This window comes from Talpa europaea (genome assembly GCF_964194135.1).
Source record: "Talpa europaea genome assembly, chromosome: 8".
Classification (NCBI taxonomy): Eukaryota; Metazoa; Chordata; class Mammalia; order Eulipotyphla; family Talpidae; genus Talpa; species Talpa europaea.
In genome coordinates, this window is record NC_140075.1 from 56,729,200 (window position 1) to 56,753,499 (window position 24,300).

The 24,300-nt window shown below is 34.3% G+C and overlaps 1 protein-coding gene across 1 annotated transcript in view; it reads right to left on the reverse strand.

Annotated features, from left to right (window-relative positions):
- The window catches only part of MYO9A (myosin IXA), a gene marked incomplete at both ends in the record, with an annotated part of 149,384 nt that overhangs the window by 66,174 nt on the left and 58,910 nt on the right, over positions 1–24,300 (reverse strand). The window contains 6 exons of the mRNA XM_084241222.1: positions 380–490; positions 1,999–2,079; positions 3,857–3,979; positions 12,068–12,107; positions 13,691–13,834; positions 19,003–19,078. Coding sequence (XP_084097348.1) covers positions 380–490; positions 1,999–2,079; positions 3,857–3,979; positions 12,068–12,107; positions 13,691–13,834; positions 19,003–19,078 — 575 coding nt within the window. The remainder of the gene's footprint in view (positions 1–379; positions 491–1,998; positions 2,080–3,856; positions 3,980–12,067; positions 12,108–13,690; positions 13,835–19,002; positions 19,079–24,300) is intronic.

Genomic DNA, 24,300 nt, shown 5'->3' on the forward strand with positions numbered 1-24,300 from the left:
TCAATTACTGGTGTAATCAGTGTGAAGAACTGCTATATTATGACTAAACTTAGTATTAGCAAACATTCAGATCAAATGAGAAAAGCCAAGTACTAGATTCTATTACAAGACAAGCTTAATGAAATTGTTATTTAAATGAAGTGAGTATTCTCTATTCCTATTCAATTCTTTTGGGTTGTCAGAAAAGTCATGATGCATTTTTACTTGAAAACATAGAAAAAATACGCCATGATTTTTCTGACAACCCCAAATAGACAAAAGATGAAATGGAAGAGAGGAATTAAGGAAAATAAATACGTGATCTCCAAAAAGAAAAACTAAGCAAAAAACAATTTACTGGATGTGAATATATATGAAAATATCATTATAAAAATACAACCTGGAAAGAATATTTGCAACTATATCCTGATTGGCGGATTCGAACTGTCTCCAGCATCCCAGTGTACCGAAGCTGTCTAAGTACCAAGGCATCATTGAACCGTAATGGCAGCTAAAATATAGCAGTGGGGAGAAAAAGATTAACCCATAAGAACAGATCTCCAAATTAAAATTTGTCTTAGCAGTCTGGATAACTTATGAATATCTAGATATTCACTGGGGGTTGTCCAGTAAGCTATTACAGAGGAGATAGAACAATTTTATCTCCCCAGCTGGCAGCTTTGGTAAAGTTCTGACTGCCTGACCCAAGGCAAAAGAGAGAAACCAAGCTTTTGGGCTTCTCTAGTTTTAGAAGGAGAGGACCTTGCAAGCTCAAATTGAATCTAGTTGCTCACAGAAATGGCTACATGTTTATAATATAGTTGCTGTAAAATCTGTAACAAGATTAACCTATTTATAAAGTCAGTCTATTTTTTTTTAATTATCATTCTACATATAATCTCACTAAGAAACCATATATGCAATTCCAGCAATTGCCTTTAACTGAGAGCTGATAAATTCTTCTCAGGACTAGTACAGTTTAAGAGTACTTTATTTTCCTAAGTAGATTTTGCTGATGATACCAGTATGAAACACTGAAAAACAAAAAATCCTCACAGTCCCTAAGAGTTGTTCTCTTTGTATAGGGAAGAACAAGGAAAAGGGTAGTGGCAGATACACTTTTAGATATTCAAAATATTTCCCTGTTCTCTAAATACTATTTTCAACGATGCCCTAAGACATATTTTAATGAAGGAAAAAAAGTCAAATGGGCAATTTTTGTTATATAGGTTCACACTTACTTAGTATTCATTCTGTACCCTGAAATACTTTATGAATTAAACTCTTTGTATATCAATGTCTCAATTAATAATAGGAACTAAACCTATACTTAACTGTAAATAAAATAGTTTCTTTTTATTTCTAAAAGAATATTTATTAAGTATGGGCTAGAAACATTCTAACTTTAAAGGTACTGACTCATATACTCACTAAACACTTTGCGGTTGCCTCTGTAATTGCAGTGTATTGTTACACATATGAAAATATCAAATAGAGAGATGGAGACAAATGAATTAACATATTCAGCACAATTCCTACTACATTTTATCTATACTGGAACTACTTTTTCCTATGATAAACATAAAGATGACATTGTTTAACACTAATCAGGTATATTTTGCAAAACTCTAATTAGGAAACAGAAATGAATCAAGAATGTCCACAGAATCTCCCCTATTTTACAAGAATCTCTAAACATGAAAATGCCAAACAAGTTCTTTAAGTTCTTAAAGCTTATATCCAAATAAGAAAGATTAATCTTAAGGTTGAAAAAATTTGCATAAAACACTTCCTCTATGATATGACCAAGAGATATTTGCCTCTCAAATTCCAGAAGGATTAAATATGCCCACATTAAATGCCTCACAGGTTAATAACTACATAGGTTAAAAGGAAATGCATAGAAAATATAACACGCTTTGCTGCAAAGATTACAGATAGCTTCTCCCTCCACTTACAATCCATAGAAAGAATTTAAAGCTTTATTTACAAAAAGTTGATCAAGAAATTCTTATTTACCTTTTCAGCATTAGAACGAATACATTTTACAAAATATGGTTCTGCTTGACCAAGTGTTTCCATCAACTGGCTTAATGAGGCCTGTGATTTAAAGGAAGATACATTGTCATGTTATACCATTCCATACTGGCAAATGAGTGATTTATAAATATACACAATAATGTTGACAAAATATGATAAATTAGTGGTATATGGAAATAGGTTTGTTTCTGAAAAGCAAATTTTATATACTCCCATACAGATTACATTAGATAATTAAGGACAAGACAGTTTAATCTTAATGCTGATAGCTTGGCAACAGTAAATACTGCAGGTATATTTCAGATAGATGTATCAATAGATGCATTTCAGAAACAATTTAAGCCTAGAATAATTTTTATTCTTTATATTCATGAAACAATAATTTTATCCAAACTCACTGATTCCTAGAGTAAATTTAATTCAGCAATTTGTACCTTACTTATTTTTTCCAGTTTAGTCTAGATAGAAGTTTATCAACTTTTGTATTTTTACAAAGAGCCAGCTTTTTGAACTCACTGAACTTTCTCTATTTTTTTTTTTTTTTTTTCAGTCTCAGTGATTTTGTTAGGGGGAAAAGGATGTCCTAAGCTAATTCCATACAGGCTTTGTGGACTCCACCCCCAGTCCAGACCAAAGCCATCAGGACATTGGGAAAAACAAATCTCATCACCACCAAAGGGAAGGTTGCTGGAACCTAAGGGTGGAGTTAAGCAGCCAGGTTTGGTATAAAACCAGACATGTGGGTCTTGCGGGAGCTTTTTGGCTTCACAGCTCTAGCTAGGCTCGCTGCCAGCTCTCAGAGTGGCATTGGGTTTCCAGGTCGGCAGAACGGGTAGGACGTATTTAAGACTTTATTTCCCTATTTTTCCCTGAGTTGTACATTTCCTCATTTCCCCTTCCCTTGTAAATAAACCTTTTATTAACGTTTTGTGTGTGCCTGCAGTGGAGTATTAATAAGACCCTTTTAAGCGCGCGGGTGAGGACCCACAGCCAGGTAACCCGTTTTATATCGGGGTTGCTCCGTAACACTTAGAGTCCTATAACACCCTCAGTTCCCAGCAATCCTCCCTTCAGTAGTGATGACATTATGGGATTTGGAGTCCTTGGTGTCTTGAATCTCTTTGGTCTGGGGTGAGGGCTAGGGTCAAAAAAACCTGTTTGTGGAGTTTGTTCAGGACATCCTTACCCCCTAACAAGTGTGTGAACAGTGACTCTATCTGGGCAGTAAGATTTAAAGGCAGATTCTGTTTGCATTATCAATTTTGTCTCTGTTTGTATTATCAATTCTCTTTGCCTTTTTCCTAACACTGAAAACAATGAATTACTCTTTAGGGGCCTGTGACACAAGGGATTAAACATTGGCACTGTGAAGCACTCCACAGCTACTGCAGCATGAGTTCTATCCCTAGCCTGGGAGGTGACCCGCATGGCGCAGCAGACCTCCAGCCTGCTGTTCCCCTCAGCAGTGTATTTCAGTAGATGTGCCTGTTCTGCTCTCCACTCTGTCTCTGGTGAGTCCTCTCACCTCCCCCTCTACCCCCATACCCCTGGCCTACACCCCAGCTCTTGCATGCATAAATGAATAGATCTTTTTTTTAAAAAAGAAAACAATGAATTACTCTTAGGGATAGCCACTTTTCAGAGATACAAAGATAAAAAAAAAAAGCTTACTTTTTTCCATCTTTGGTACTTTTCTCCAAAAAAAAAACGAGTCAAGCACGACTTTTTAGTAACATGAATCATTTCCCTTTCAGGTATTTTATCAATCAATTTGACCTTTCAATGAAGATCATAACAAAACACATTCCTCTCTGTTGTAAGTAAAATAGGAAATAACCTGAAACTGGGCACTGATGCTGGGAGGTTTCTTCTTCTTGTGCAAATGAAGAAGAGACTTGGTAATGCGATCCTGTAGGGTCAGTCTTGTCAGGTGCTTTAAAGAATTTACCTCTAGCAAGTTCTGAAAAGAAGGGGGTGGGGAAAGTCAATTCTTCACATTAAAAATAATAGGAAAAACAAAATTATACCAGTCATTATTTTTTTTATCTATAATGACAGTGCTAAATATGGAAGACTAATATTCAACATCCTTTCTAGCCTCCTGCTTTCCTGTAGAAACACTCCAGTTAAAAAGAAAATTACATTTCAAAAACTCTCCTGCAACTTGAGTACTAGATGCAATTAAGGTTCACCAACTGAATTTCCACACCTGTCTGGGAAGGTATAACTAAGACAGAGGCTTTGAAAATAGCTTCTGTTTCTGCTACCAAGTATGACCATTAAGTCCACTAGTTTCCTATGACCCTAATGTCCACGCACTACTTATGAAAGTGCTGAGAGGGAGAGTACAGGACATCTATATTGTCACTATAACTCTAGTTAAGTGTGCTTTAGCCCTAGATCTAATAATAGCTTCTTCCTGATTTCTACTTTTCTTATTATATTGGAAGCCAATTCTGCACTGGTGTTTTAATACTCTGAAACTCTAAAGCTTCTAATGATTTTGTAAGCATCTAACTCTTTGATTACATCCCTTTCTAATTAATGTAATTTATTGTTATCTGTAACTGAATCCTGACTAAGAGAGACAATAAATTCAATTTGATCCAATCCCAAAGTTATAGCAGGCATGCAGGGAACACATACAGAGAAAATAAAATCAAGCCTCATCCCAAGGTACTAATTTTTACCTTAATAAGGAAACAGGAGTATATATATATATATGTATAAAACAATTAAAGAATATAAATTAGGGTATTAAAAGTATTTGGGAATTCCAATAGCCAATCACAATTTTTAAAATAGTACCATATTTATGGCAGTAAGTTTGTCAATGAAAGGAATGTGTATACAGACATACAACTATATAATGTTACTCAAAAAGCAGTAAAAATTTTATTGTAAGGGCCTCCCCGGTGGCGCAGCGGTTGAGCGCTGGGTTGCGAAACTGCGCACGGCCTCTGCGGCGCCGGTTCGATCCCCGGCTGCTCCCCGGCCACCGGAGGAGGGTCCCACATGGCGTGCAGACCTCTCCTGCCGCCCGCTGCTCCCCTCGGCAGTGTACTTCGGTCCTTCTGCCTGCTCTGCTCCCCGCTCTGGCTCTGGTGAATTCTCTCACCCTCCCGCGCTTCTGACTGTACCCAGTGCATGTATAAACAAAAAACAAAACAAACCAGCAAACAAATAAATAAAGCATGCCTCTATTTAAAAAAAAAAAAAAAAAAATTTTATTGTAAACACAGGATTTGAAGTAAAACGAATTTAAAAGTCTAAAATTGAGTTTGACAGCATAAATATTAAAAAATAAAACCACTTACATGGCAAAAAGTACAATACTTTGTACAGTATTTTGAAAATGCAACTAGGAAAAAAATGTTTCCAAGATTTATTATCTGTATATAAAAAAAATTTTGAAAAATCTTAAAAGACACATCCCTCAATAAAAACTGACCAAAGACCCTCAAAGGCAATTCTCAGAGTATAAAAGACAACATAAGGACAATCATTCAATCTCACTTGTAAGCAAAGAAATGTATTTTTTCTTCTAAAGATTTCAAACATAAGCATATCAGATTATCAAACATAGCAAAGACTGGTATTCAGGATGTGGACAAATAGAAATACGTATGTGTGCACTGTTATTTCTTTTTTAACTTTTATTATAAATTTTATTTTTATATTCCCCATATAATTGTGACCCCCTTATTTTAACCCCAATCCCTCCCCTCCCCTCCCCCCACCCTCCCCTCCCCTCCCCCCACCCTCCATAGAGTGTCTCTGGTTCATAGTTGTTTGTTGATTTTGATTTTTACTTTCTTATAGTTATTCTTTTTTCTGGTCCCTTATTTAAGTTTTCTAGATTCCTGCTATGAGTGAGACCATCCAGTATTTTTCTTTTTCTTTCTGGCTTATTTCGCTGAGCATGAGCCCTTCCAGCGCCATCCATGTTGCTGCAAATTGCATGTGTTTATCTTTTTTGAATGCTGAGTAATATTCCATGGTGTAAATGTACCACATCTTCTTGATCCAGTCATCTATTTTTGGGCATTTGGGTTGTTTGCACTGTTATTTAAATGCAAAGCAGTATAACCTATCAGATAAGCAATTTCACATCTATGTATTTATTTAGATAAATTATCAAACAAGATCTGAATGTTGTTCCTGACACTGTACATCAAAGAATACTAGAAACTTACAAACTGGAATGCAATTATTTGGAATTCTTCCACACAATTGAATACCATGTATCTCATAAAAATACAGAAAAATAAATGCAAATACCAGAAAAGCCACACAAATAATATTTATGTAAAATGGTGCATGCTTGTGTTGATTTTTAAATGGTTTTTACTTTACTAGTATTTTTGAATTTTCACAAGAAGATTCGGTACATATACAGAAAAAAATAATTTTACAAACTGGTCAAGACTTACTTAGAAGAATTTTATAAGTTATCCATAAGCAAAAGCAAATCAACACTGAAACCTAAAGTGAGCCACCATCCTTACGTTAAATAATGTACATCATAACAGGCAACTGACATCATTTAAAATACTTCTGAGAAAAAGACATTGGAAATGTTTTTTGTTTTATAAACCACATCTAAAGTGGTGGTAAAGTTAACTACTAAATTTCACTGTGTGAAAAAGCATCATATGGACTGTGGAAAATACATTTAGTATATGAAAAAGTCCTTCCTTCAAGGAATTTAACTGGAAAGTAGGGGGGGAAGCACATTCATTCTTACCTCGAAGTCTTTCCAATTATTTTCATTTACTTGGAATATTCTGTAGCCAGATTTTCCATGATTTATTTTTTCTTGGCATTATTATTATTTTGTAGCTCAAATACCCAAACTATCTCACAGAGTACTTTCTCAGATAACACAAAGTAGACTTGTAAGTCAACATGTAAACTCATTTTCTTCATTGCACATAATATCTAAATTAACTTTACATTTATTTGCTTACTTGCTATTGTTCTTTTCTTCTCTGGAAGATAAGCTACAAGAGAGTAAAGACTAAAAACATTGTCCCTGCAGTGTCTGGTATACTGTATACTATACAATCATCCAAAGCTAGATAAAGAAGAAACAGAACACCTAAAAAGACCGTTTACAAGCAGTGAAATTGAAACAGTAATTAATACCCTCCCCAAAAACAAAAGCCCAGGACCAGATGGCTTCACAAATGAATTCTACCAAATGTTCAGAAATGAACTAGTGCCTATCCTACACAAAACACTTTGAAAAAAATTGAGAGAGAGTGAATACTACCAAATATGTTTTAACCTTATACACTAACACCAAAACCAAACAAAGACAACACAAAGAAAGAAAACTACAAGCCAATCTCCCTAGTGAACATGGATGCAAAAATCCTAGCCATCAGAATCCAACAATGCATCAGAAGGATAATACATCATCACTAAGTAGGATTTATTTCAGGGGCACAAGGATGGTTCAACATCAGAAAATCAATTAATATAATACAACACATCAACAAAAAGAAAAATAAAAACCATATGATCATATCAATAGATGCTGAGAAAGCATTTGACAAAGGTCAACATCCATTTATGATGAAGGTCTTCAAAATTCTCAGGATAGAATGAACATACCTTAACATAATAAAGGCCATATATGACAAACACATTGCCAATATTATTCTGAATGGTGAAAAGCTGAAATTGTTTCCCTTAAGATCAAGAACAAAGATGTCCAGTCTCACCACTGCTTTTCAATGTAGTATTGGAAGTCCTAGCCAGAGCATTAAGACATGAGAAAAAAGACATACAAGGAATCAAGGAGAAGGGCTACTTTGTGTTATATGAGAAAGCACTTTATGAGATAGTTTGGATATATGAGCTACAATAATGCTAAAATAGTGAAGTAAAACTTATCACTATTTGCAGACAATATGATAATATACACAAAGAACCCTAAAAACTCCACAGAAAAACTAATCAAAATAATCAACCATTTAGTAAAGTAGCAGGATACAAAATCAACACACAAAAATCAGCAGCCTTTCTATATGCAAACAATCAATCTGAAAAAGAAATCAAGAAAACCATAACTTTTATAACTGAAACAAAGAAATCAAATACCTGGTAAAAACCTAATGAAAGAGGTGAAGGACATATACAAAGAAAATTATAAAACATTGCTCAAAGAAATAGAAGACACAAAGAAATGGAAGAACATCCCCTGCTCATGGATTCTAAGAATCAACATTATCAAAATGGCCATCCTACTAAAAGCAATTTACACTCACCCTATTCCAATAAAAATTTCAATGACATTCTTCAAAGAAATAGAACAGGAGCCTCCCTGGTGACACAAGGAGTTAAGTGTCAGTACTATGAAGCTATCCGCAGCTACTGCAGCTCAAGTTTGATCCCTGGCCAGGGAGGTGACCCACATGTTGCAGCAGACCTCTCCTGTCTCACCCTCAGCTCCTCTCAGCAGTGTATTTCAGTTGCTCCACCTGTTCTGCTCCCTACTCTGTCTCTGGTGACTCCTCTAAACCTCCGTACCTCTGGCCTTATCTCAGTTCTTATATGCATAAATAAATCTTTTTTAAAAAAGAAATAGAACAAATATTGATGAAATTCATATGGAACCACAAAAAACAAAACAAAACAAAACCAAAAAAAACCTCGAATAGCCAAAGCTCTCCTCACTAAAAAGAAAGGGAATGGAGGTATCATACTCCCAGACTTCAAGCTATACTACAAAACCATAATAATTAAAACTATATGGTATTAGGGCCTCCCCGGTGGCGCAGCGGTTGAGCACTGGGTTGCGAAGCTGCCCGCAGCCTCTGCGGCACTGGTTCGATCCCCGGCTGCTCCCCAGCCACCGGAGGAGGGTCCCACATGGCGCGCAGACCTCTCCTACCGCCCGCTGCTCCCCTCAGCAGTGTACTTCGATCCTTCTGCCTGCTCTGCTCCCTGCTCTGGCTCTGGTGAATTCTCTCACCCTCCCGCGCTTCTGACTGTACCCAGTGCTTGTGTAAAATAAATAAATAAATAAATAATAATTTTAAAAAAAAAAGTTGTTTAAAAAAAAAAACAAACAAAACTATATGGTATTAGAACAAAAGACACACAGATTAATGGAATTGAATAGAAAATTCAGAAATAAACCCACATATTTATGGACGATTAATCTTTGACAAAGGAGCAAAGAATATGCAATGGAACAAGGACAGTCTGTTTAATAAATGGTGCTGGGAAAATTGGACTGCTACATGCAGAAGAATGAAGCCAAATTACTACCTCATACCATGCACAAAAAGACAACTCAAAATGGATAAAAGAATTGGACATAAGGCCTGAAACCATAAAATATATAGAAGAAAATATAGGCAAAACACTACATAACATATAATTTAGTAACAACTTTAAAGACACATGCCTCAAAGCAAAGAAAGTAAAGGAAAAGATGAACAGCTAGGACTACATCAAACTAAAAAGCTTCTGTACAGCAAAAGAGAAGTTAACCAAAACAAAGAGACACCCTACCAATTGGATGAAAATCTTTGTAAACACTACTACTGATAAGGGACTGATCACAAAGATCTACAAAGAGCTGATGAAACTCCACAAAAACAAAGTAAACAATCCAGTCAAAAAATGGGCAGAAGAGTTAAAAAGACACTTCTCCAAAGAAAAAATGCAAAATCCAACAGGTATATGAAAAGATGTTCAACATCACTTGTAATCAAGGAAATCCAAAGCAAAACTACAATAAGATACCACCTCACAGCAGTGAGAATGGCACATATCAAAAAACAAAACAAAACAGGCAACCACAAATGTTGGCGAGGGTGTGGAGGAAAAGGAACTTTCCTACACTGCTGGTGGGGATGCAAACACTGTGGAAGGCTGTGTGGAGGTTCCTCAGGCTACTAAAAATGGAACTTCATATGATCTAGCAATTCTACTCCTAGGAATCCACCCAAAGGACACAAAAACATTAATTCAAAAGGATACCTAAACCCCTATGTTTACTGAAGCTCTATTTATAATAGGTAATATATGAAACCATCCCAATGCCCAAAAATAAATGACTGGATCAAGATGTGGTATATATACATAATGGGCTATTACTCAGCAATCTAAAAAGATAAACTAGTGCCATTCGCACCAACATGGATGGAGCTGGAAGGGATCATGCTCAGTTAAATAAGCCAGAAGGAAAAAGAAAAATATTGGATGGTTTCACTTGTAGGAGAAATACAGGGGAACCAAATAAGGGATCAGGGAAAAAAATAATAATTATAATAAATTTTAAAAAATCAACAGACAACTATAAATCAGAGCCATGCTGCTTGGGAGGGGTAGGGAGAAGGATCAAAACAGGGGAGGGAAGAGCACAAGGGACTTGGTGATGGTGCACGAGTAAACTGGTGGTTGGAGTTCTACAGGGACTACACCTGAGAGGAGAAAGCAAACATTGTACATAAAGAAAGAATGATATAAAAAATATATATATGAAATAAAAAAAATTCAAAAGAGAAACAGATGGGATTTCAGCCACTGTTGATTGAATGAAATAATTTACTTCATATTTATCCAAAATATTCACGTGGTTATATGAATTTTAATGAGAAATTATGCATTTGAGGACAGTGAAAAGAACCATGCAAATAGCTAGAACCAGATATGGCATTCAAAATACAAAAAATCTAAAGAAAGTGAAAGAAAAAAAAAAACAAATAAAAAGATAAATAAGTTTGATAACCAGTGTGGTCTCTCATATTTTTCCCCATAAGTATATAATTATAAACAAATCAAATTTTCATTGTGCTTTGTGGTTTAAAATTACCAGCACATCAATAAATGCATTAAATTTTCTTTGGAAACCTAAGGTAACTTAACTAGAAGGAATAGATTTTCTTTCTCATATTTGATTTAGAGAATCTTGACAATGACTAGCTCTATTTCAGTTCTTTTAAAAATCTGAAATTGGGCCTCCCTGGTGGTGCATGGATTAAAGACAGCACTATCAAGCTCTTGCCAGCCACTGGAGCACAAGGTCAATCCCCAGCTCACCATGGAGCAACCCACATGGCACAGCAGACCTCTCCTGTCTAGCCGGCTGCCCCTCTCAGCAGTGTATTTCAGTAGATCTGCCTGTTCTGTTACCCACACTCTGTCTCTGGTGAATCCTCTCACCTCGCCCCATCTCTGGCCTATACCCCAGTTCTTGTATACATAAATAAATCAATCTTTAAAAATACAGAAAGAAATAAAATAAAAAATTGAAATTACAGTGATTAACAAGATTACAAGTGACAAGATCCCTTTTATGGTATAAGAGAAAGAAATAGTAAGAGTTTTCTTCTTTAGTAAATTAAAAAATATTTTTAGAATGCCGTTTCTGCATTAAATAATGTAGATCAGGATAAGCAATTGACAGTCCATGGACCACATCCTGTTCACTGTTTTTCTATAGTTACATGGTTGAAAAAATTTTAAATACGAGTATTTCACGGCATATTTAAAACTATATGAAACACAAATTTCAGTGTCCATAAATAAAGTTTTATTAACATTATCACAGTCATTCAGTATATTCTTAAGCTGCATTTGTGCTCAGTAAGAGTTAAGTAGTTAGAATACAGCCTATCCAAACCTAAACAGAAAAATAGTCAGCCCATAATAACGATGATAAAAGTTAGGTAAATATTACATAGAAATTATTGAAAAATCAAGTAAAACTCAGATGTGATCTTAACCTGACTCTAGGAAAAATGAAAAGATCTTATGTAAAGAGGCAGTTACTCAACAAAAATTTATATTTATATTCAGATGATTTCAAACTAGAAAATGAGATGTATCACAAATAATATTTACCTAAACCACTAAACTTGGCCAGATCACCCTGTGTTATTTCTAAAATGTATTCAAGTGAATATACACAATTAATCTAGTCTATTTTAGACACATATAGGTATATCTCTGATTTATAAAGATTGCCTTCATGAGTAATAAAATTATGAAGTAGGATTCCAATGGAATAGTGTTTCTTCAAACTTACCTTAGGAAGGCCAGGCTTGGATTTGAAGTTTTTGTTTCTCCTAAGGAGATAAACCATCCATTAAAAAAAAGTTACTGTAGAAATGAATGATTTCAAGGTTTCTAATGAAAGAAGAACTATGTATGCAATTCCAATATGTAGATCCTCTCTGTGAAAACATCAATTCAACTAAGCAGGCATGTTTGGGGGAAAAATGCTAAGCAAGGAAAATAGGAGAAAGAGGTGCCTGCTCTGCAACACAGGGGCTTAACAGATTTAACTAATATTGTATATTCAAAACAAAAGTGTTCTATTCTTTTGAATGTTAACATGACTCAGCATTCTTATAACTCACAGTAGTTACGTTTCTCTCATTTCAAGATTTCAAATAGATGCTTAATGAATTTTTTAAATATGCTTTTCACTAAAACTTATAATTACTTACATTTGGAAGTTATAATTTCTCTTTTGTTCTTTTTTTTCTTCTCATAACTCCATAAAATAATTCAATCAATACTTTTTTCTGAACATAGGTTGAGTTAGAAATACTTGGGCTTGAATCTAAGCTCTACTATCTACTAAATTGGATTTTATCGCTTCTAAATCTTGATTTCATTACATAACAATTAACCCTGAACAACATGGGTTTGAGCTGCACAAGTTCACTAATGTACAGATTTTCATGTAAACTGTATTGACATAATACAGTTCAGTATTATAAATGCATTTTCTCCTTATGGTTTTCTTAGTAATATTTTTGTTTCTCTAGTTTACTTTATTATAAAAAATACAATATTAATACACATAATATGTAAAAGATATGTTTATGTTGTCAGTAAGGCTTGGTCAACAATAGGCAATAGTTAAGTTTTGGTTGGGGGTCAAACGTTGTATGCAGAATTTGACTGTGTGGGGCTTCACACCCCTAATTCCTGTGTTGTTCAAGAATCAACTGTAATGTAAAATGAAGGTATCACCAACGTCTTAAGATTTGTGAGGAATAAATGAGTTTATTCACAAATAAGTGAGTTAAGCAGTGATTTAGACAGGGATTAAGGAATTCTATTCAGTGATACCTCTAAATAGTTAACAAAAAATATACTTGGAAAGTATCTGAAAAATGTTGATATGGTAACTAAAAGCTTTTACTAGTCGATTATGCATGGTTATATCTATGTCCTCATACCAGTTCTATGATCAGGTAATAAAGAAAGGATGGCAGGCATGAGTAAGAGTTATATACCATGAAACATGGTCTCTTTCACCATTTTATAGGGGACTTTCAAGCCATATTTGTTAGGATTGCCAGAATTAAAGGATAATTTCAGTTAAACACTAGGAATTCTAAAAAGAGCTAACAGCTTCTCTCTCCAGATGTAGGGTCTGCCAAAAAGCAATAAAGAATCATCTCCATAATGAATATATGCAACCATAATTCTCCTGGTGAGATGAATATAAACAACAACAACAATGAAATACCTTTCTAATGTGTGAGCTTCATAACTCTAAATATACTGACCATTTTTGATGCTTACTTCACTCAAAATTCTACTCATGAAAAGAATACTATCACTCCTTTTCTTTATTTAGGCAGAAATTTGAAACCAGTCATAAAAAATAATCCACATACTGATTAATACTAACGTGAGAATTCCATGAGCTCTCTCCAAGAGTTTACTGCTAGCTGAATTAGTGAATATTCCTTCTTTGTCAAGCAGGGAGGTAGTACTTGAAAGTCTGTTCTGGCGTATCCCAGTTCTGCCACTCCAAGCAATATCAAATGTATCACTGTAAAAATTAAAAATGGTACAATTTGTTTTAGCTCACTAAGACAGCTCTAACACTCTCTAAATTGCTTAGTAAGTAAAATAAAATCAAGCACAAAAGTTAAAATTTAGAAAAAAAGAAAAACCAGAAAATTGCTTTATCAGAGACATTACCAATCATTTGGGACTAACCTTTATAGTCACTCAAAACAAAAAAATTTCCATGGAATCTGGTACATCCCTTTATAAACACGCATTTAGATATACATCATATAGCTGCTATCTCTAAATATACTATTAACCATTTAACAATCAGTAAATAATGTAATGTAGTGGTTTTTGTATTTGTCACATTTTACAACTTCTAAATGCTACTGTAGGAATTTACAATCCTATCAGACTTTTCTACTCTACAGAATATTAATTTCTACCTAGGTGGTCTTATTCACACACACATATTCTTAATGTACATATCCACCAAAATTATTAAGAACTATTCTAGGCACTGGAGAAAAAGGAATAAATAGAACAGATAAAGAGTGATTACAAAATAGTTAAAAGGATTTTTACCAGTACAGATAGCAAATTGGACGCAAACTTGGATTCCCCCATAAAAATATTAATTTTTTAAAATTATGTTTATTTGGTAACATTGGTTTACAACCCTGTATGTTTCAGGCATATAGGTTCACAGACCTACAAATGTAAGTTATCACACTAGACCCACCACCAAAGCCCCAAGAATCCTTCACTGTTGTCCAATGGCCTCCTCTCTTCATTCACGTTACCTCCCCATCTTCCCCCTCTAGTAGACTCAGTTCTGCAGTCATATTTCAAGGGTTTGTTTTAGTGTGTTTTTATCTGTTACTTTGCTTTATTTCTTTATATTCTACATATGAGTGAAATCATCCAATATTTGTCTTTCTCCTTTTGACTTAATAAAATAATTAAGGAATAAACATTTAATATTAAGAGACTGTGCTAAGAAATAACACTAACATATTTTTGAAATATGGAAAGCAGATTACTTTCTCAGCAGGAAACCTGAGAAAGCAATCCTAAACTGGAAAGCTGAGAAGCATCCGTTTTTGCTCTGTAGAACTCCCAAAAAGCTTCAGAGTTGGTGGTTCCAAGTGAAAGTAGTGGAAAAGGTGGATTAGAAATGAGGGCACCATCCCATACAAGGAATTGTGAAATTCTGTGGTATGTAATTATATCCTTTAAATAAAGCTGTTTAAATAAAGGGGTTCAAAAATAAGCAATACTGTAATTAAAATACAATGTAGTAAAGTCTTCAAAATTCTCAAGGAAAGTTATCTCCAAACCAGAATCCTATGTATATCCAAATACCAATTAAATATGAAGGCAGAATAAACTCACATTTAAGAAATGCAAAGAACCAAAATATTTTCTTTCCATACATACTTTTTCAGGAACACACCAGAGAATATGCTCCATAAATTTACAGAGTAAACTTTAAAAAAAAGAAGAAGAAGAAGAAATGGTGCAGAATATAGTAGCTACAAAACAAAAGAATGACAAAAAACAATGTCCAATACAGAGGTAAAGGAAAATACCAATAACATGCTACAGATCTAAAGAACAAACTCTCTAAGTTGGTATAGATTAAAAATATGCCAAGAGAAATTTCTATTGATGAAATTAATTGAAGATGGATCTCTGAGGAAATTCAGAACAAGTGGCAGAAAACAAGATGCATGTGGATTCTCATGCAGAACACTGGAAAGGTTCAGTTATTAGATATAATTTGTACCACTGCCACAGTGCTCTGAATAGGGCCAAAAATAAGATAGGTTGAAATCTTTTTAAAGCAGGCTTAGATTCTTTCCCTTACCCTATGTGATTAACCAATACTCCCTTCCTCAAACCTATAGAAAATGGGAAATTTACTTCATAAAGAAGTCAGAAAAAGAATCTTAGAAGTCAGGGAGATAAGCATAGATAAAGGTAAGGGTAAGGTACCACATGGAAAATAGGATTTAAGTGGAAGTATGCAAATGCGAATCATAAGAAGCCCAGTCACTTGCTCAGAACATTAGCACTCAGATTTATAACCAGTAGACAGAGAAAACTTACTAACCTAACAGAAACAATGTAGAAATACAGGCATTTGGAAGTTACTAACCAAATGGTGAGGTGCCTTACCAATTAAAAAATTTATCTCTAGCTCAAATTATCACTTGATTGTATCTGTATATCAAATGACATTGAATGCTTTGAAGAGCTTCAAAATAACATATCCAAGCTGAAACTTCCATTCCCCCTCAAAAAATGTTGCTTTTCTTATATTCCCTATCTGAGCAATGTCAAAAATCTAGAAATCATCCTTATTTATTCCATAATTTTTACATAGACATGTAGACTATGTTATCTATCATCTTCTCATGTACCATGCTTATCTTTTTAAATTCAAATAACATTAGTTTACAAAACTGCACAGGTTTCACTGTCATTTGCTCAACTCAGCTTGGTATGTATCAAACCACATCCACTACCAAATGTTCAGTCACCATCTACCACCAAGCAATTCAATTCAATTATTTTAAAACTATATCAAAATAAAAAATATTTTCATATACAGTCATCCTGTATATATTTCACAATGTTCTATATTTCTTTGGTCATATCACTTGTCACACCTATCTCACAAAGTATTAAATCTCCAGTTTCTACTTTATGACCTGTCAGTAAGTATTTGTTAAATAAGCAAATGATCCGCCAGAACCTTAAGTTATGTTTTTCTTAATCTATCATTTTATTTTTCTCTCAAGAACCATATGACCTTAAGTATAGATCTGAGGCATACAGCATGGAATGGGGAGGGTGAGGGGACAAAACAGGAGGGAAGAGCACAGGGACTTTGATGATGACTCATGGGTGATATGGTGGTGGGAGATTTATGGGGGCTACACCTGAGGAGAGAAATCAAATATTTTACAAAAATGAACAACAATGTAAGAAAAATGCAAACAAAACAAACATATGACCTTCAAAATAAGTAACATGCAAAAAATGGTAGAGTAAAAAAGTCAGTATTTTTAAAAATACTGAATGACTAACAAAATTACATAAAAACAGACAACTATCATTAAAATAACATACTATATTTTAACATGAAAAAAACTTGGAAGGGACTTGAAGTGACTATATAATTTTTAAATTTAAACTAAATTATAAGTTTTATTTCACAGTAGTTATAATTTGACATTGTTACATAATTGCTAATCACATATAACTATTTAATATCCACGTTCTATTTTTTCCCCCAGAAAATAAAGGAAATGAAGGAATGAAGGAATGCCATGAAATTTACCTAGCTGTAACATGAGAAATCGCACCAAGCTGTTTAATGTGAGATCAAGTCTCACTGGTTCTAAGAGAACTTAGAAGTCAACTCATCTTTATAAATCATTCTAAATCTATAAATCATTCTAAATATGATCATTTCTAAAATAATCTTGAGTAATATTTTCACTTTTCATCCTTCAAAAAAATTTACTTCTGTTCTCACTGTTGTATTTTATAATACAATGTCTCAAATGTTAAGTAAACATGTCCTTTACACCCCTACCAAAATTCAATTGCCCTTCTCATCTCTAAAGTTTTTTAATGTTTATTTTATATACACACACATGCACACACACATATACATATTTTAAACATCCTAGTTTATTTTTTCACAATATAGGGTTTCCCTCAGGTACTGTCACAATAGTTTTCCCACCACCAAAGTGCCCACAGTCCTCCACCACACCAAGTTCACCACCTCCCCTGTTCTCTACTCTCTTCTCCCTCCTGAGTGTTTCAGATCAAAGATCTGCTAACAAGGATTAGTCTTACAGTTTATCTTTGTTTGATCCTTGGTTTAGTTTCTCTAAATTCCACATATAAGTGAAACCATCCAGCATTTATCTTTCTCCTTCTGGCTCACTTTGCTTAAAATAATCCCTTCTAGTTCCATCATGTTGCCACAAATGGCATGAGTTTAGTGTTTTTGATCACTGAGTGTTATTCATTGTGTGTATGTACCACATTTTCTTGATCCACTAATCGGTATTGGGGCATTTAGTTTGTTTCCATGTCATGTCTATTGTAAATACGGCTACTATAAACACAAGAGTGCAGGTTTCCTTTCAAATTAGTGGTTTAGTGCTCTTTGGATAGATACTTAGGAGTATAATTGCTGGGTCATATGGTAAATCCATTTTTAGCCTTTTGGGGAATCTCCACACTTCTTGCTATAGGGGCTACACAAGTCTACATTCCTACCAACAGTATTATACAGTTCCTTTTCCCCCACAACCTCTCCAACACTTGTTTGTAGTTTTTCTGATATGAACCATTCTCAGAGGTATGAAGGAGTATCTCATTGTGGTTTTGATTTGCCTCCCTTGTGGCGCAAGGGGTTAAGATGCAGAAGTATGATGCTATCTGCAGCCACTGAGTTCAATATCCGGCCAGGGAGCAACCCACATGGTAATAAAGCAGATCTCTCCTGTCTCGCCTGCAGCTCCCCTCAGCAGTGTATTTCAGTAGATCTGCCTATCTTGCTCCCCACTCTGTCTCTGGTGAATCCTCTCACCCCCCACACCTCTGGCCTGTACCCCAGTTCTTGTATGCATAAATAAATCTTTAAAAAAAAAATCAATTATTTTAGAGAAGACTAACTGTATAGCCATTTCACCAGAGGCAACTTAGATAATTTAGTTTTAACAGTTTTATTAACTCTAACCCTATTAACTTATTTTATCTTTGTTTTTTTTTAAAGATTTATTTATTTATAGAAGAACTGGGATACAGGTCAGAGGCACGGGAGGGTGAGAGAATTCACCAAAGACAGAGTGGGGAGCAGAAAAGGCAGATGGACCAAAGACACTGCTGAGGGGAGCAGCAGGCGAGGCAGGAGAGGTCTGCCCCACCATATGGGTTCCCCCCTGGCCAGCGGGGAATTGAACCCGCGCTGCAGAGGATGTGGACAGCTTCACAGTGTGGTGCTCAACCTGCTGCACCACCAGGAAGGCCCTTAACTTATTCTTTTATAAAATTGTTAAGAAATAAAAAGCCAATTAGATCTGATTTTCTTCATATTTTTAAAGCCACAAAAGCATTACTAGGAATGCTAGTTATTTCTGCTGTATTTCCTCGTAAACACAAATCAAATATACTTACTGTTGGTTTTTTTCATTTAGAGTATTCATTCCCTGGAGATCAGAAAGAGGTGTTCTGGGATTTTTCCTAGTTATACCTGGCATATAAAAAGCAGAAATATTCAAATCAATGATAAGAAAAACTAAATACATGGTAATTTTTCAAGAACAAAAGAAAATTATATACTCCAATAGTAAATGTTAGCTAAATGTTGAAAACATCTAAACAATCCCATGGCTATCTCTTATAAATCTGACCAGCTCACAATGAACTAGGGAACTGAACAATATGTTCTTTTCAGGAAATACTAAGGTAACTGGGTTAAAGATCTAGAAGAGTTCAGATTAATTTCTTGCTGTTCCCCATCAGAAGGAACCTTAGACTTGTGGAGTTTTTGGGCCTTAGCAGTACCAATTTGGGCAAATCATGTTTGACTAGGCATTTACCTACATGAGGATGGGTAATTTGAGGGTTTTATTGGGAAACTTTTCTTAGGAATATCCACTCTTCTCTCTCTATGCACACTAATTCTATTAAAGACCTATCACACTATGAGTTTGCTTCCTTTCTCTTTGTGCACACAGATGGCCAGATCTATCTTAGAGTATATGTACCCCTTAACAATCTGGGGTTCCTGGGTTCCCCCTGGTTGCATGCTAATGACCTAAGAGGAATGAAAACATACACAAAGACTTTTACAGGTTGATTCCTAAAATATCAAAAAAATTCTAATGATTATATTATAAAACTTGTAATAATGATTCCTCATTATTCAGAAATAAATTGCTAACATTGAGAGCCTCCCTGGTGGCACAGGGGTTAAAGTCTCAGTGCTATCAAGCTATCGCCAGCCACTGCAGCATGAGTTCGATATCCCGCCAAGGAGTTTACCCACATGGTACAGCAGACCTCTCCAGTCTCGCCCACTGCTCCCCTCAGCAGTGTATTTTAGTAGCTCTGTCTGTTCTCCCCCACTCTATCTCCGGTGAATCCTCTCAGCCCCCTGTACTTCTGGCCTATACCTCAGTTCTTGTATGCATAAATAAACAAAAATAAATCTTAAAAAAAATAAATTGCTAACATAGGACTATAGATTTAGAGATCCATTAAATTACAGATAAAGACAATGAGACTTGGACCTCCCTGGTGGGGCAAGGTGTGGGACAAGACGCAACCTATGAAGCTGTCCACAGCCTCTGCAGTACGAGTTCGATCCCTGGCAGGCCAGGGAGCAACCCACATGGCGCAGCAGACTTCTCCTGACTCTCACGCTGCTCCCTCAGCAGTGTACTTCGGTCAATCTGCCAATTCTGTTACCCGCTCTGTCTCTGGTGAATCCTGCCCCACCCCCCTACACACATGCATAAAAAATCTTTTTAAAAAAATTAAAAAAAAAAAAAAAAGACAATGAGACTCAAAGAAGCAAGCTGATTTCTTTAGGATTACCAGTATTTTCAAAGTCATAATTTTATTCAAATAATGAAATAAACACAGAAACTATAAGCATAAGGCTATCAACTTGCATTAACATAAACACACAAAAAATTAATACAGGTAAAACACAGAGAAAAGGGAAAAGTAAAAGTTATCCATAATAAATTAATAGAAGTAATGAATGAATTCTGCAAAATTACAAGATATAGACTCAATATCCAAAATTCAATTGTATGTGTAAATATTAGCAATAAACAACCTTTAAATGAAAGTTTAAGGCTACAGTAACAACAGCATCAAAATATGATATGAATAAATTTAACAAATAAGTATAATATGTCAACACTGAAAACCACTAAATATCATTAAAAGAAGTTGTAGGACAGCTAAATAAATGAAACGTCATCCATGCTTAAGAACTGGAAAATGTAATAATTAAGATGACAGTGCTCCCCAAATTGATCAACAGATGAATGTAATTTCTATTAAAATTTAAGTTCTTTTTTTTTTGCAGAAACAAATAAGAAAATGAGCCAAAAATTAATTTGTAAACACAAGGGGCCAGAGTAGCAAAATAAGGTTGAAAAAGAAGAACATGGTTGAAAGTTTCACTCTTTCTGAATTTTAAACTTAGAGTAATTATTTTGGCACCAGCATAAGAATATATGACTAGATCAATGAAACGGGAAGGAAAGTACAGAAATAATCCTTTCCATTAATAATTGATTTTTGACAACTGTGCTAACAAAATTCAATAGAATAATCTTTTCAACAACTGGTGCTGAGCGCAAGAGCTATCCACATGAAAGAGAATTAAATCAGATCAAAAACCAAAATACAAGTGCTATAAACAAAGAGTCTTAAAAAGAACACGAAAGTTAATTTTTCTGACACTGCATTAAGCAATAGTTTGTCATGACACCAAAAGCACAAGCAACCAAAGAAAACCATGGATAAACTGGACATCATCAAAATTAAAAATTTTTGTTTTCAAAGGAAACAAATCAAGACATCACAACATCAAAGTACAAAGACAACCACAGAATGGTGGAAAATGTTTGCAATTCAATTATCTGATAAGAAACTTGACTTAAGAATATAAAAAGAACTTTTGCAAATGAATAATAAAGACAAATTTAAAAAAAAAAGTGTGAAAGGATCTGACTGAATATTTCTTCAAAGATAACATGCAAATGGTTAATAAGCACATGAAAAGATGCTGAACATTCTTAGATATTAGAAAAACAAATAAAAAATTTGAAGAGAAACCACTTCATACCCACTAAGATGGCTACTGTGAAAAAGAAAAATACTAACTTCTTGTTATGAGCATAAAAAAAACTGAAACTTTTCATACACTGCTGAATGTGACATGATATTCATTTTGGAAAACTATAGTGGTTCATTAAAAAATTAAACATAGTTACCATATGACCAAAGAATTCCATTCTTAAGTTCTTTTTGCATGAAGAACTTAAAGACCTAAGTCCAAAACCACAAAAAGTGTTACTAGAAATATATACCTTGTGATAAAAAAAAGTTTCAATTAGAAGTTTGAGCAAATTCATTTTCTTATATATTTAAATGCATTGTTCTCATTCTATTCAGTTCCTAATTCATGGGTACCAATTAACCCCTATGACAAATTATCATTTTCTGTCCTCCACATTCATTCTCTTCCGCACACTGAAACAGTATATGCGACTTTCCTCGATATTATTAACTCAATTTTCAACTGTTTCCTCTATTTTTTTGAGTTCTTACATGGTGTTGCTTTGTGCCTCTGCTTGTTTTAGTAGGAATATTTCTATTTCCAATATCAGTATGGTACTTAAGAGTCACAAATTTGTGCTTTGCTTGAGTAGATTCATGTTTTTAAACTGTTCTATACCATAAAGTGCTCACAGGATTTTTTTTCTTTTTCTTGGAGTATCTTCCCTACAGTTACAATAGGGTATTTCTTTTAGGGTAGGCCGTCTTTATATATTATTTTATTTCCTTGTTTCCCTCTATGTGGTGACTTTTTAACATCGCCGATTAAATATTTTGAACACTAAAAATATATAAGTGCACAAGAACAATTGCAACCGATCCATAAAATGAGAAAATGGAAGTCCTAGGCACCTCTCTTCCTGATCTTATTTCAAAAACATTTAAGTGGGCTAAGTTGGTGAATGTATTGGCATAAATCTCTCTTCAATTTTTTGATGTTTGAAATATGTAATTGTGTCCACTCTTTCATCTCAGATAGTATTTTTATCTTCTCTCATTTGTCTTCATCAGAATGGATAAAACTACATACTATCCATTATAGCAACTATTAGCATAGGTAACAACTCAAAACGTAAATTAAAACCAGGTGAAAACCTTTTTTTAATTTCAAGTGCTTAAAAGTGGCTACACTTTTGGATGGAATAGTTGAACATGTTTTCGTATTTACAAAAAGTTCTATTGGACAGTGTTGGGTCACTTCCCACCGCCAAAAAAAAAAAAAAAACAACTTTTGATTTCCACTGATTTTCTCTACTTTTGGTCTGCTGTCTATCATTGCTTTTAGTTATTATTTACTTCTACTTATTTTGGGTCTAATATTCTCTTCTTTTAACTGTCTAGGGTTAGTGCTTAGAACATTGACTATTTGACCTTATTTTTTTTTTACTAATGTAAGAATTTATAGCTACCAATTTTCTTTTATAATGTATTTCTATTATTGCTCAGACCAAAATACTTTCAGATTGCCCTTACAAAACTTTCCTTTAATTCAGTAGTTATATATATGTCATTTTTTTCCAAATTTTTGAGAAAATCTCAGATGTCTTTCTGTTACTGATTTGTACTTTAATTCCATAATTTCTATTTTAATTCCATTTTGGTGAGACAACATACTTTAAGTAGTCAACATTTATGTGACCATACTGATGCCTAAGGTCAGAGACATTAAGACAGGCACTGTCAGCCCAGTGAGAGTGGGTAAGTGTATCAAATCTATAGCCTTTTTTGGACAACTGTTAATCCTTCATCTTGTTAATGAACATCACATTCTCCATTGTCCCAAGAATGGATAGAAGACCATGCAGGAGTTCAAATTTAAGTGAGACACTTCTAATCCATCCTCCTCCTTTCTCTTCCTTCTGACATCTTATTCCTTCTCCTTACCAGGTATACTGACCTTTGTGGAAGTGGGGCTGAAGCTCATGCTCCTTAGAATTCCATTTTCTTCCCCACTCCACTAATTTTTTTTCCTGCCAAATCTCAGAAAAGTCACTGAGGAGAGGTAGGCACACCAGAAATGAACATGAAGAGTAACAATACTTAATCTTGAAAGTCACACAATGTTATTTCTGCCACATTCCATTTGTTAGAAGTGAGTCACTAAATACAGCACATGCCCTTTGAAGGGAGGAGTATCGGAGCTTATAGACACACTTTGAATTACCAAAACATTATCATAATTTTTACCTTAAAAATTCATATAACTTTTAAGTGAAATTTTAAAAAGGAATGAAAATATGTATAATCATTTATTTTTATACATATTTATTTTTCTGGTTTCTATTCCTTCCAATTATTATTGGATCAGCAAACGAAAGTCCATATCCAAATCAAACCCACTGCCTGTTTTTGTATGGCATGTAACAATGCTTTTTACAGCTGAGTAAAAGAAACAATGGAAAACATTTTATGGAAAATTTTTATGATGTTAAAACTTTATGAAATTTAAATTTGTGCCCATAATAAAGTTTTATTAGAACATACCCATGCTCATCAATTTATGTATTGCCTTTGACTACTTTCATATCAGAAATAGTTTTTTCAACAAACTATATGGCCAGAAAATCTAAAATACTTACTGCTCAGCTTCTCACTATACATCCAAGTTACCAT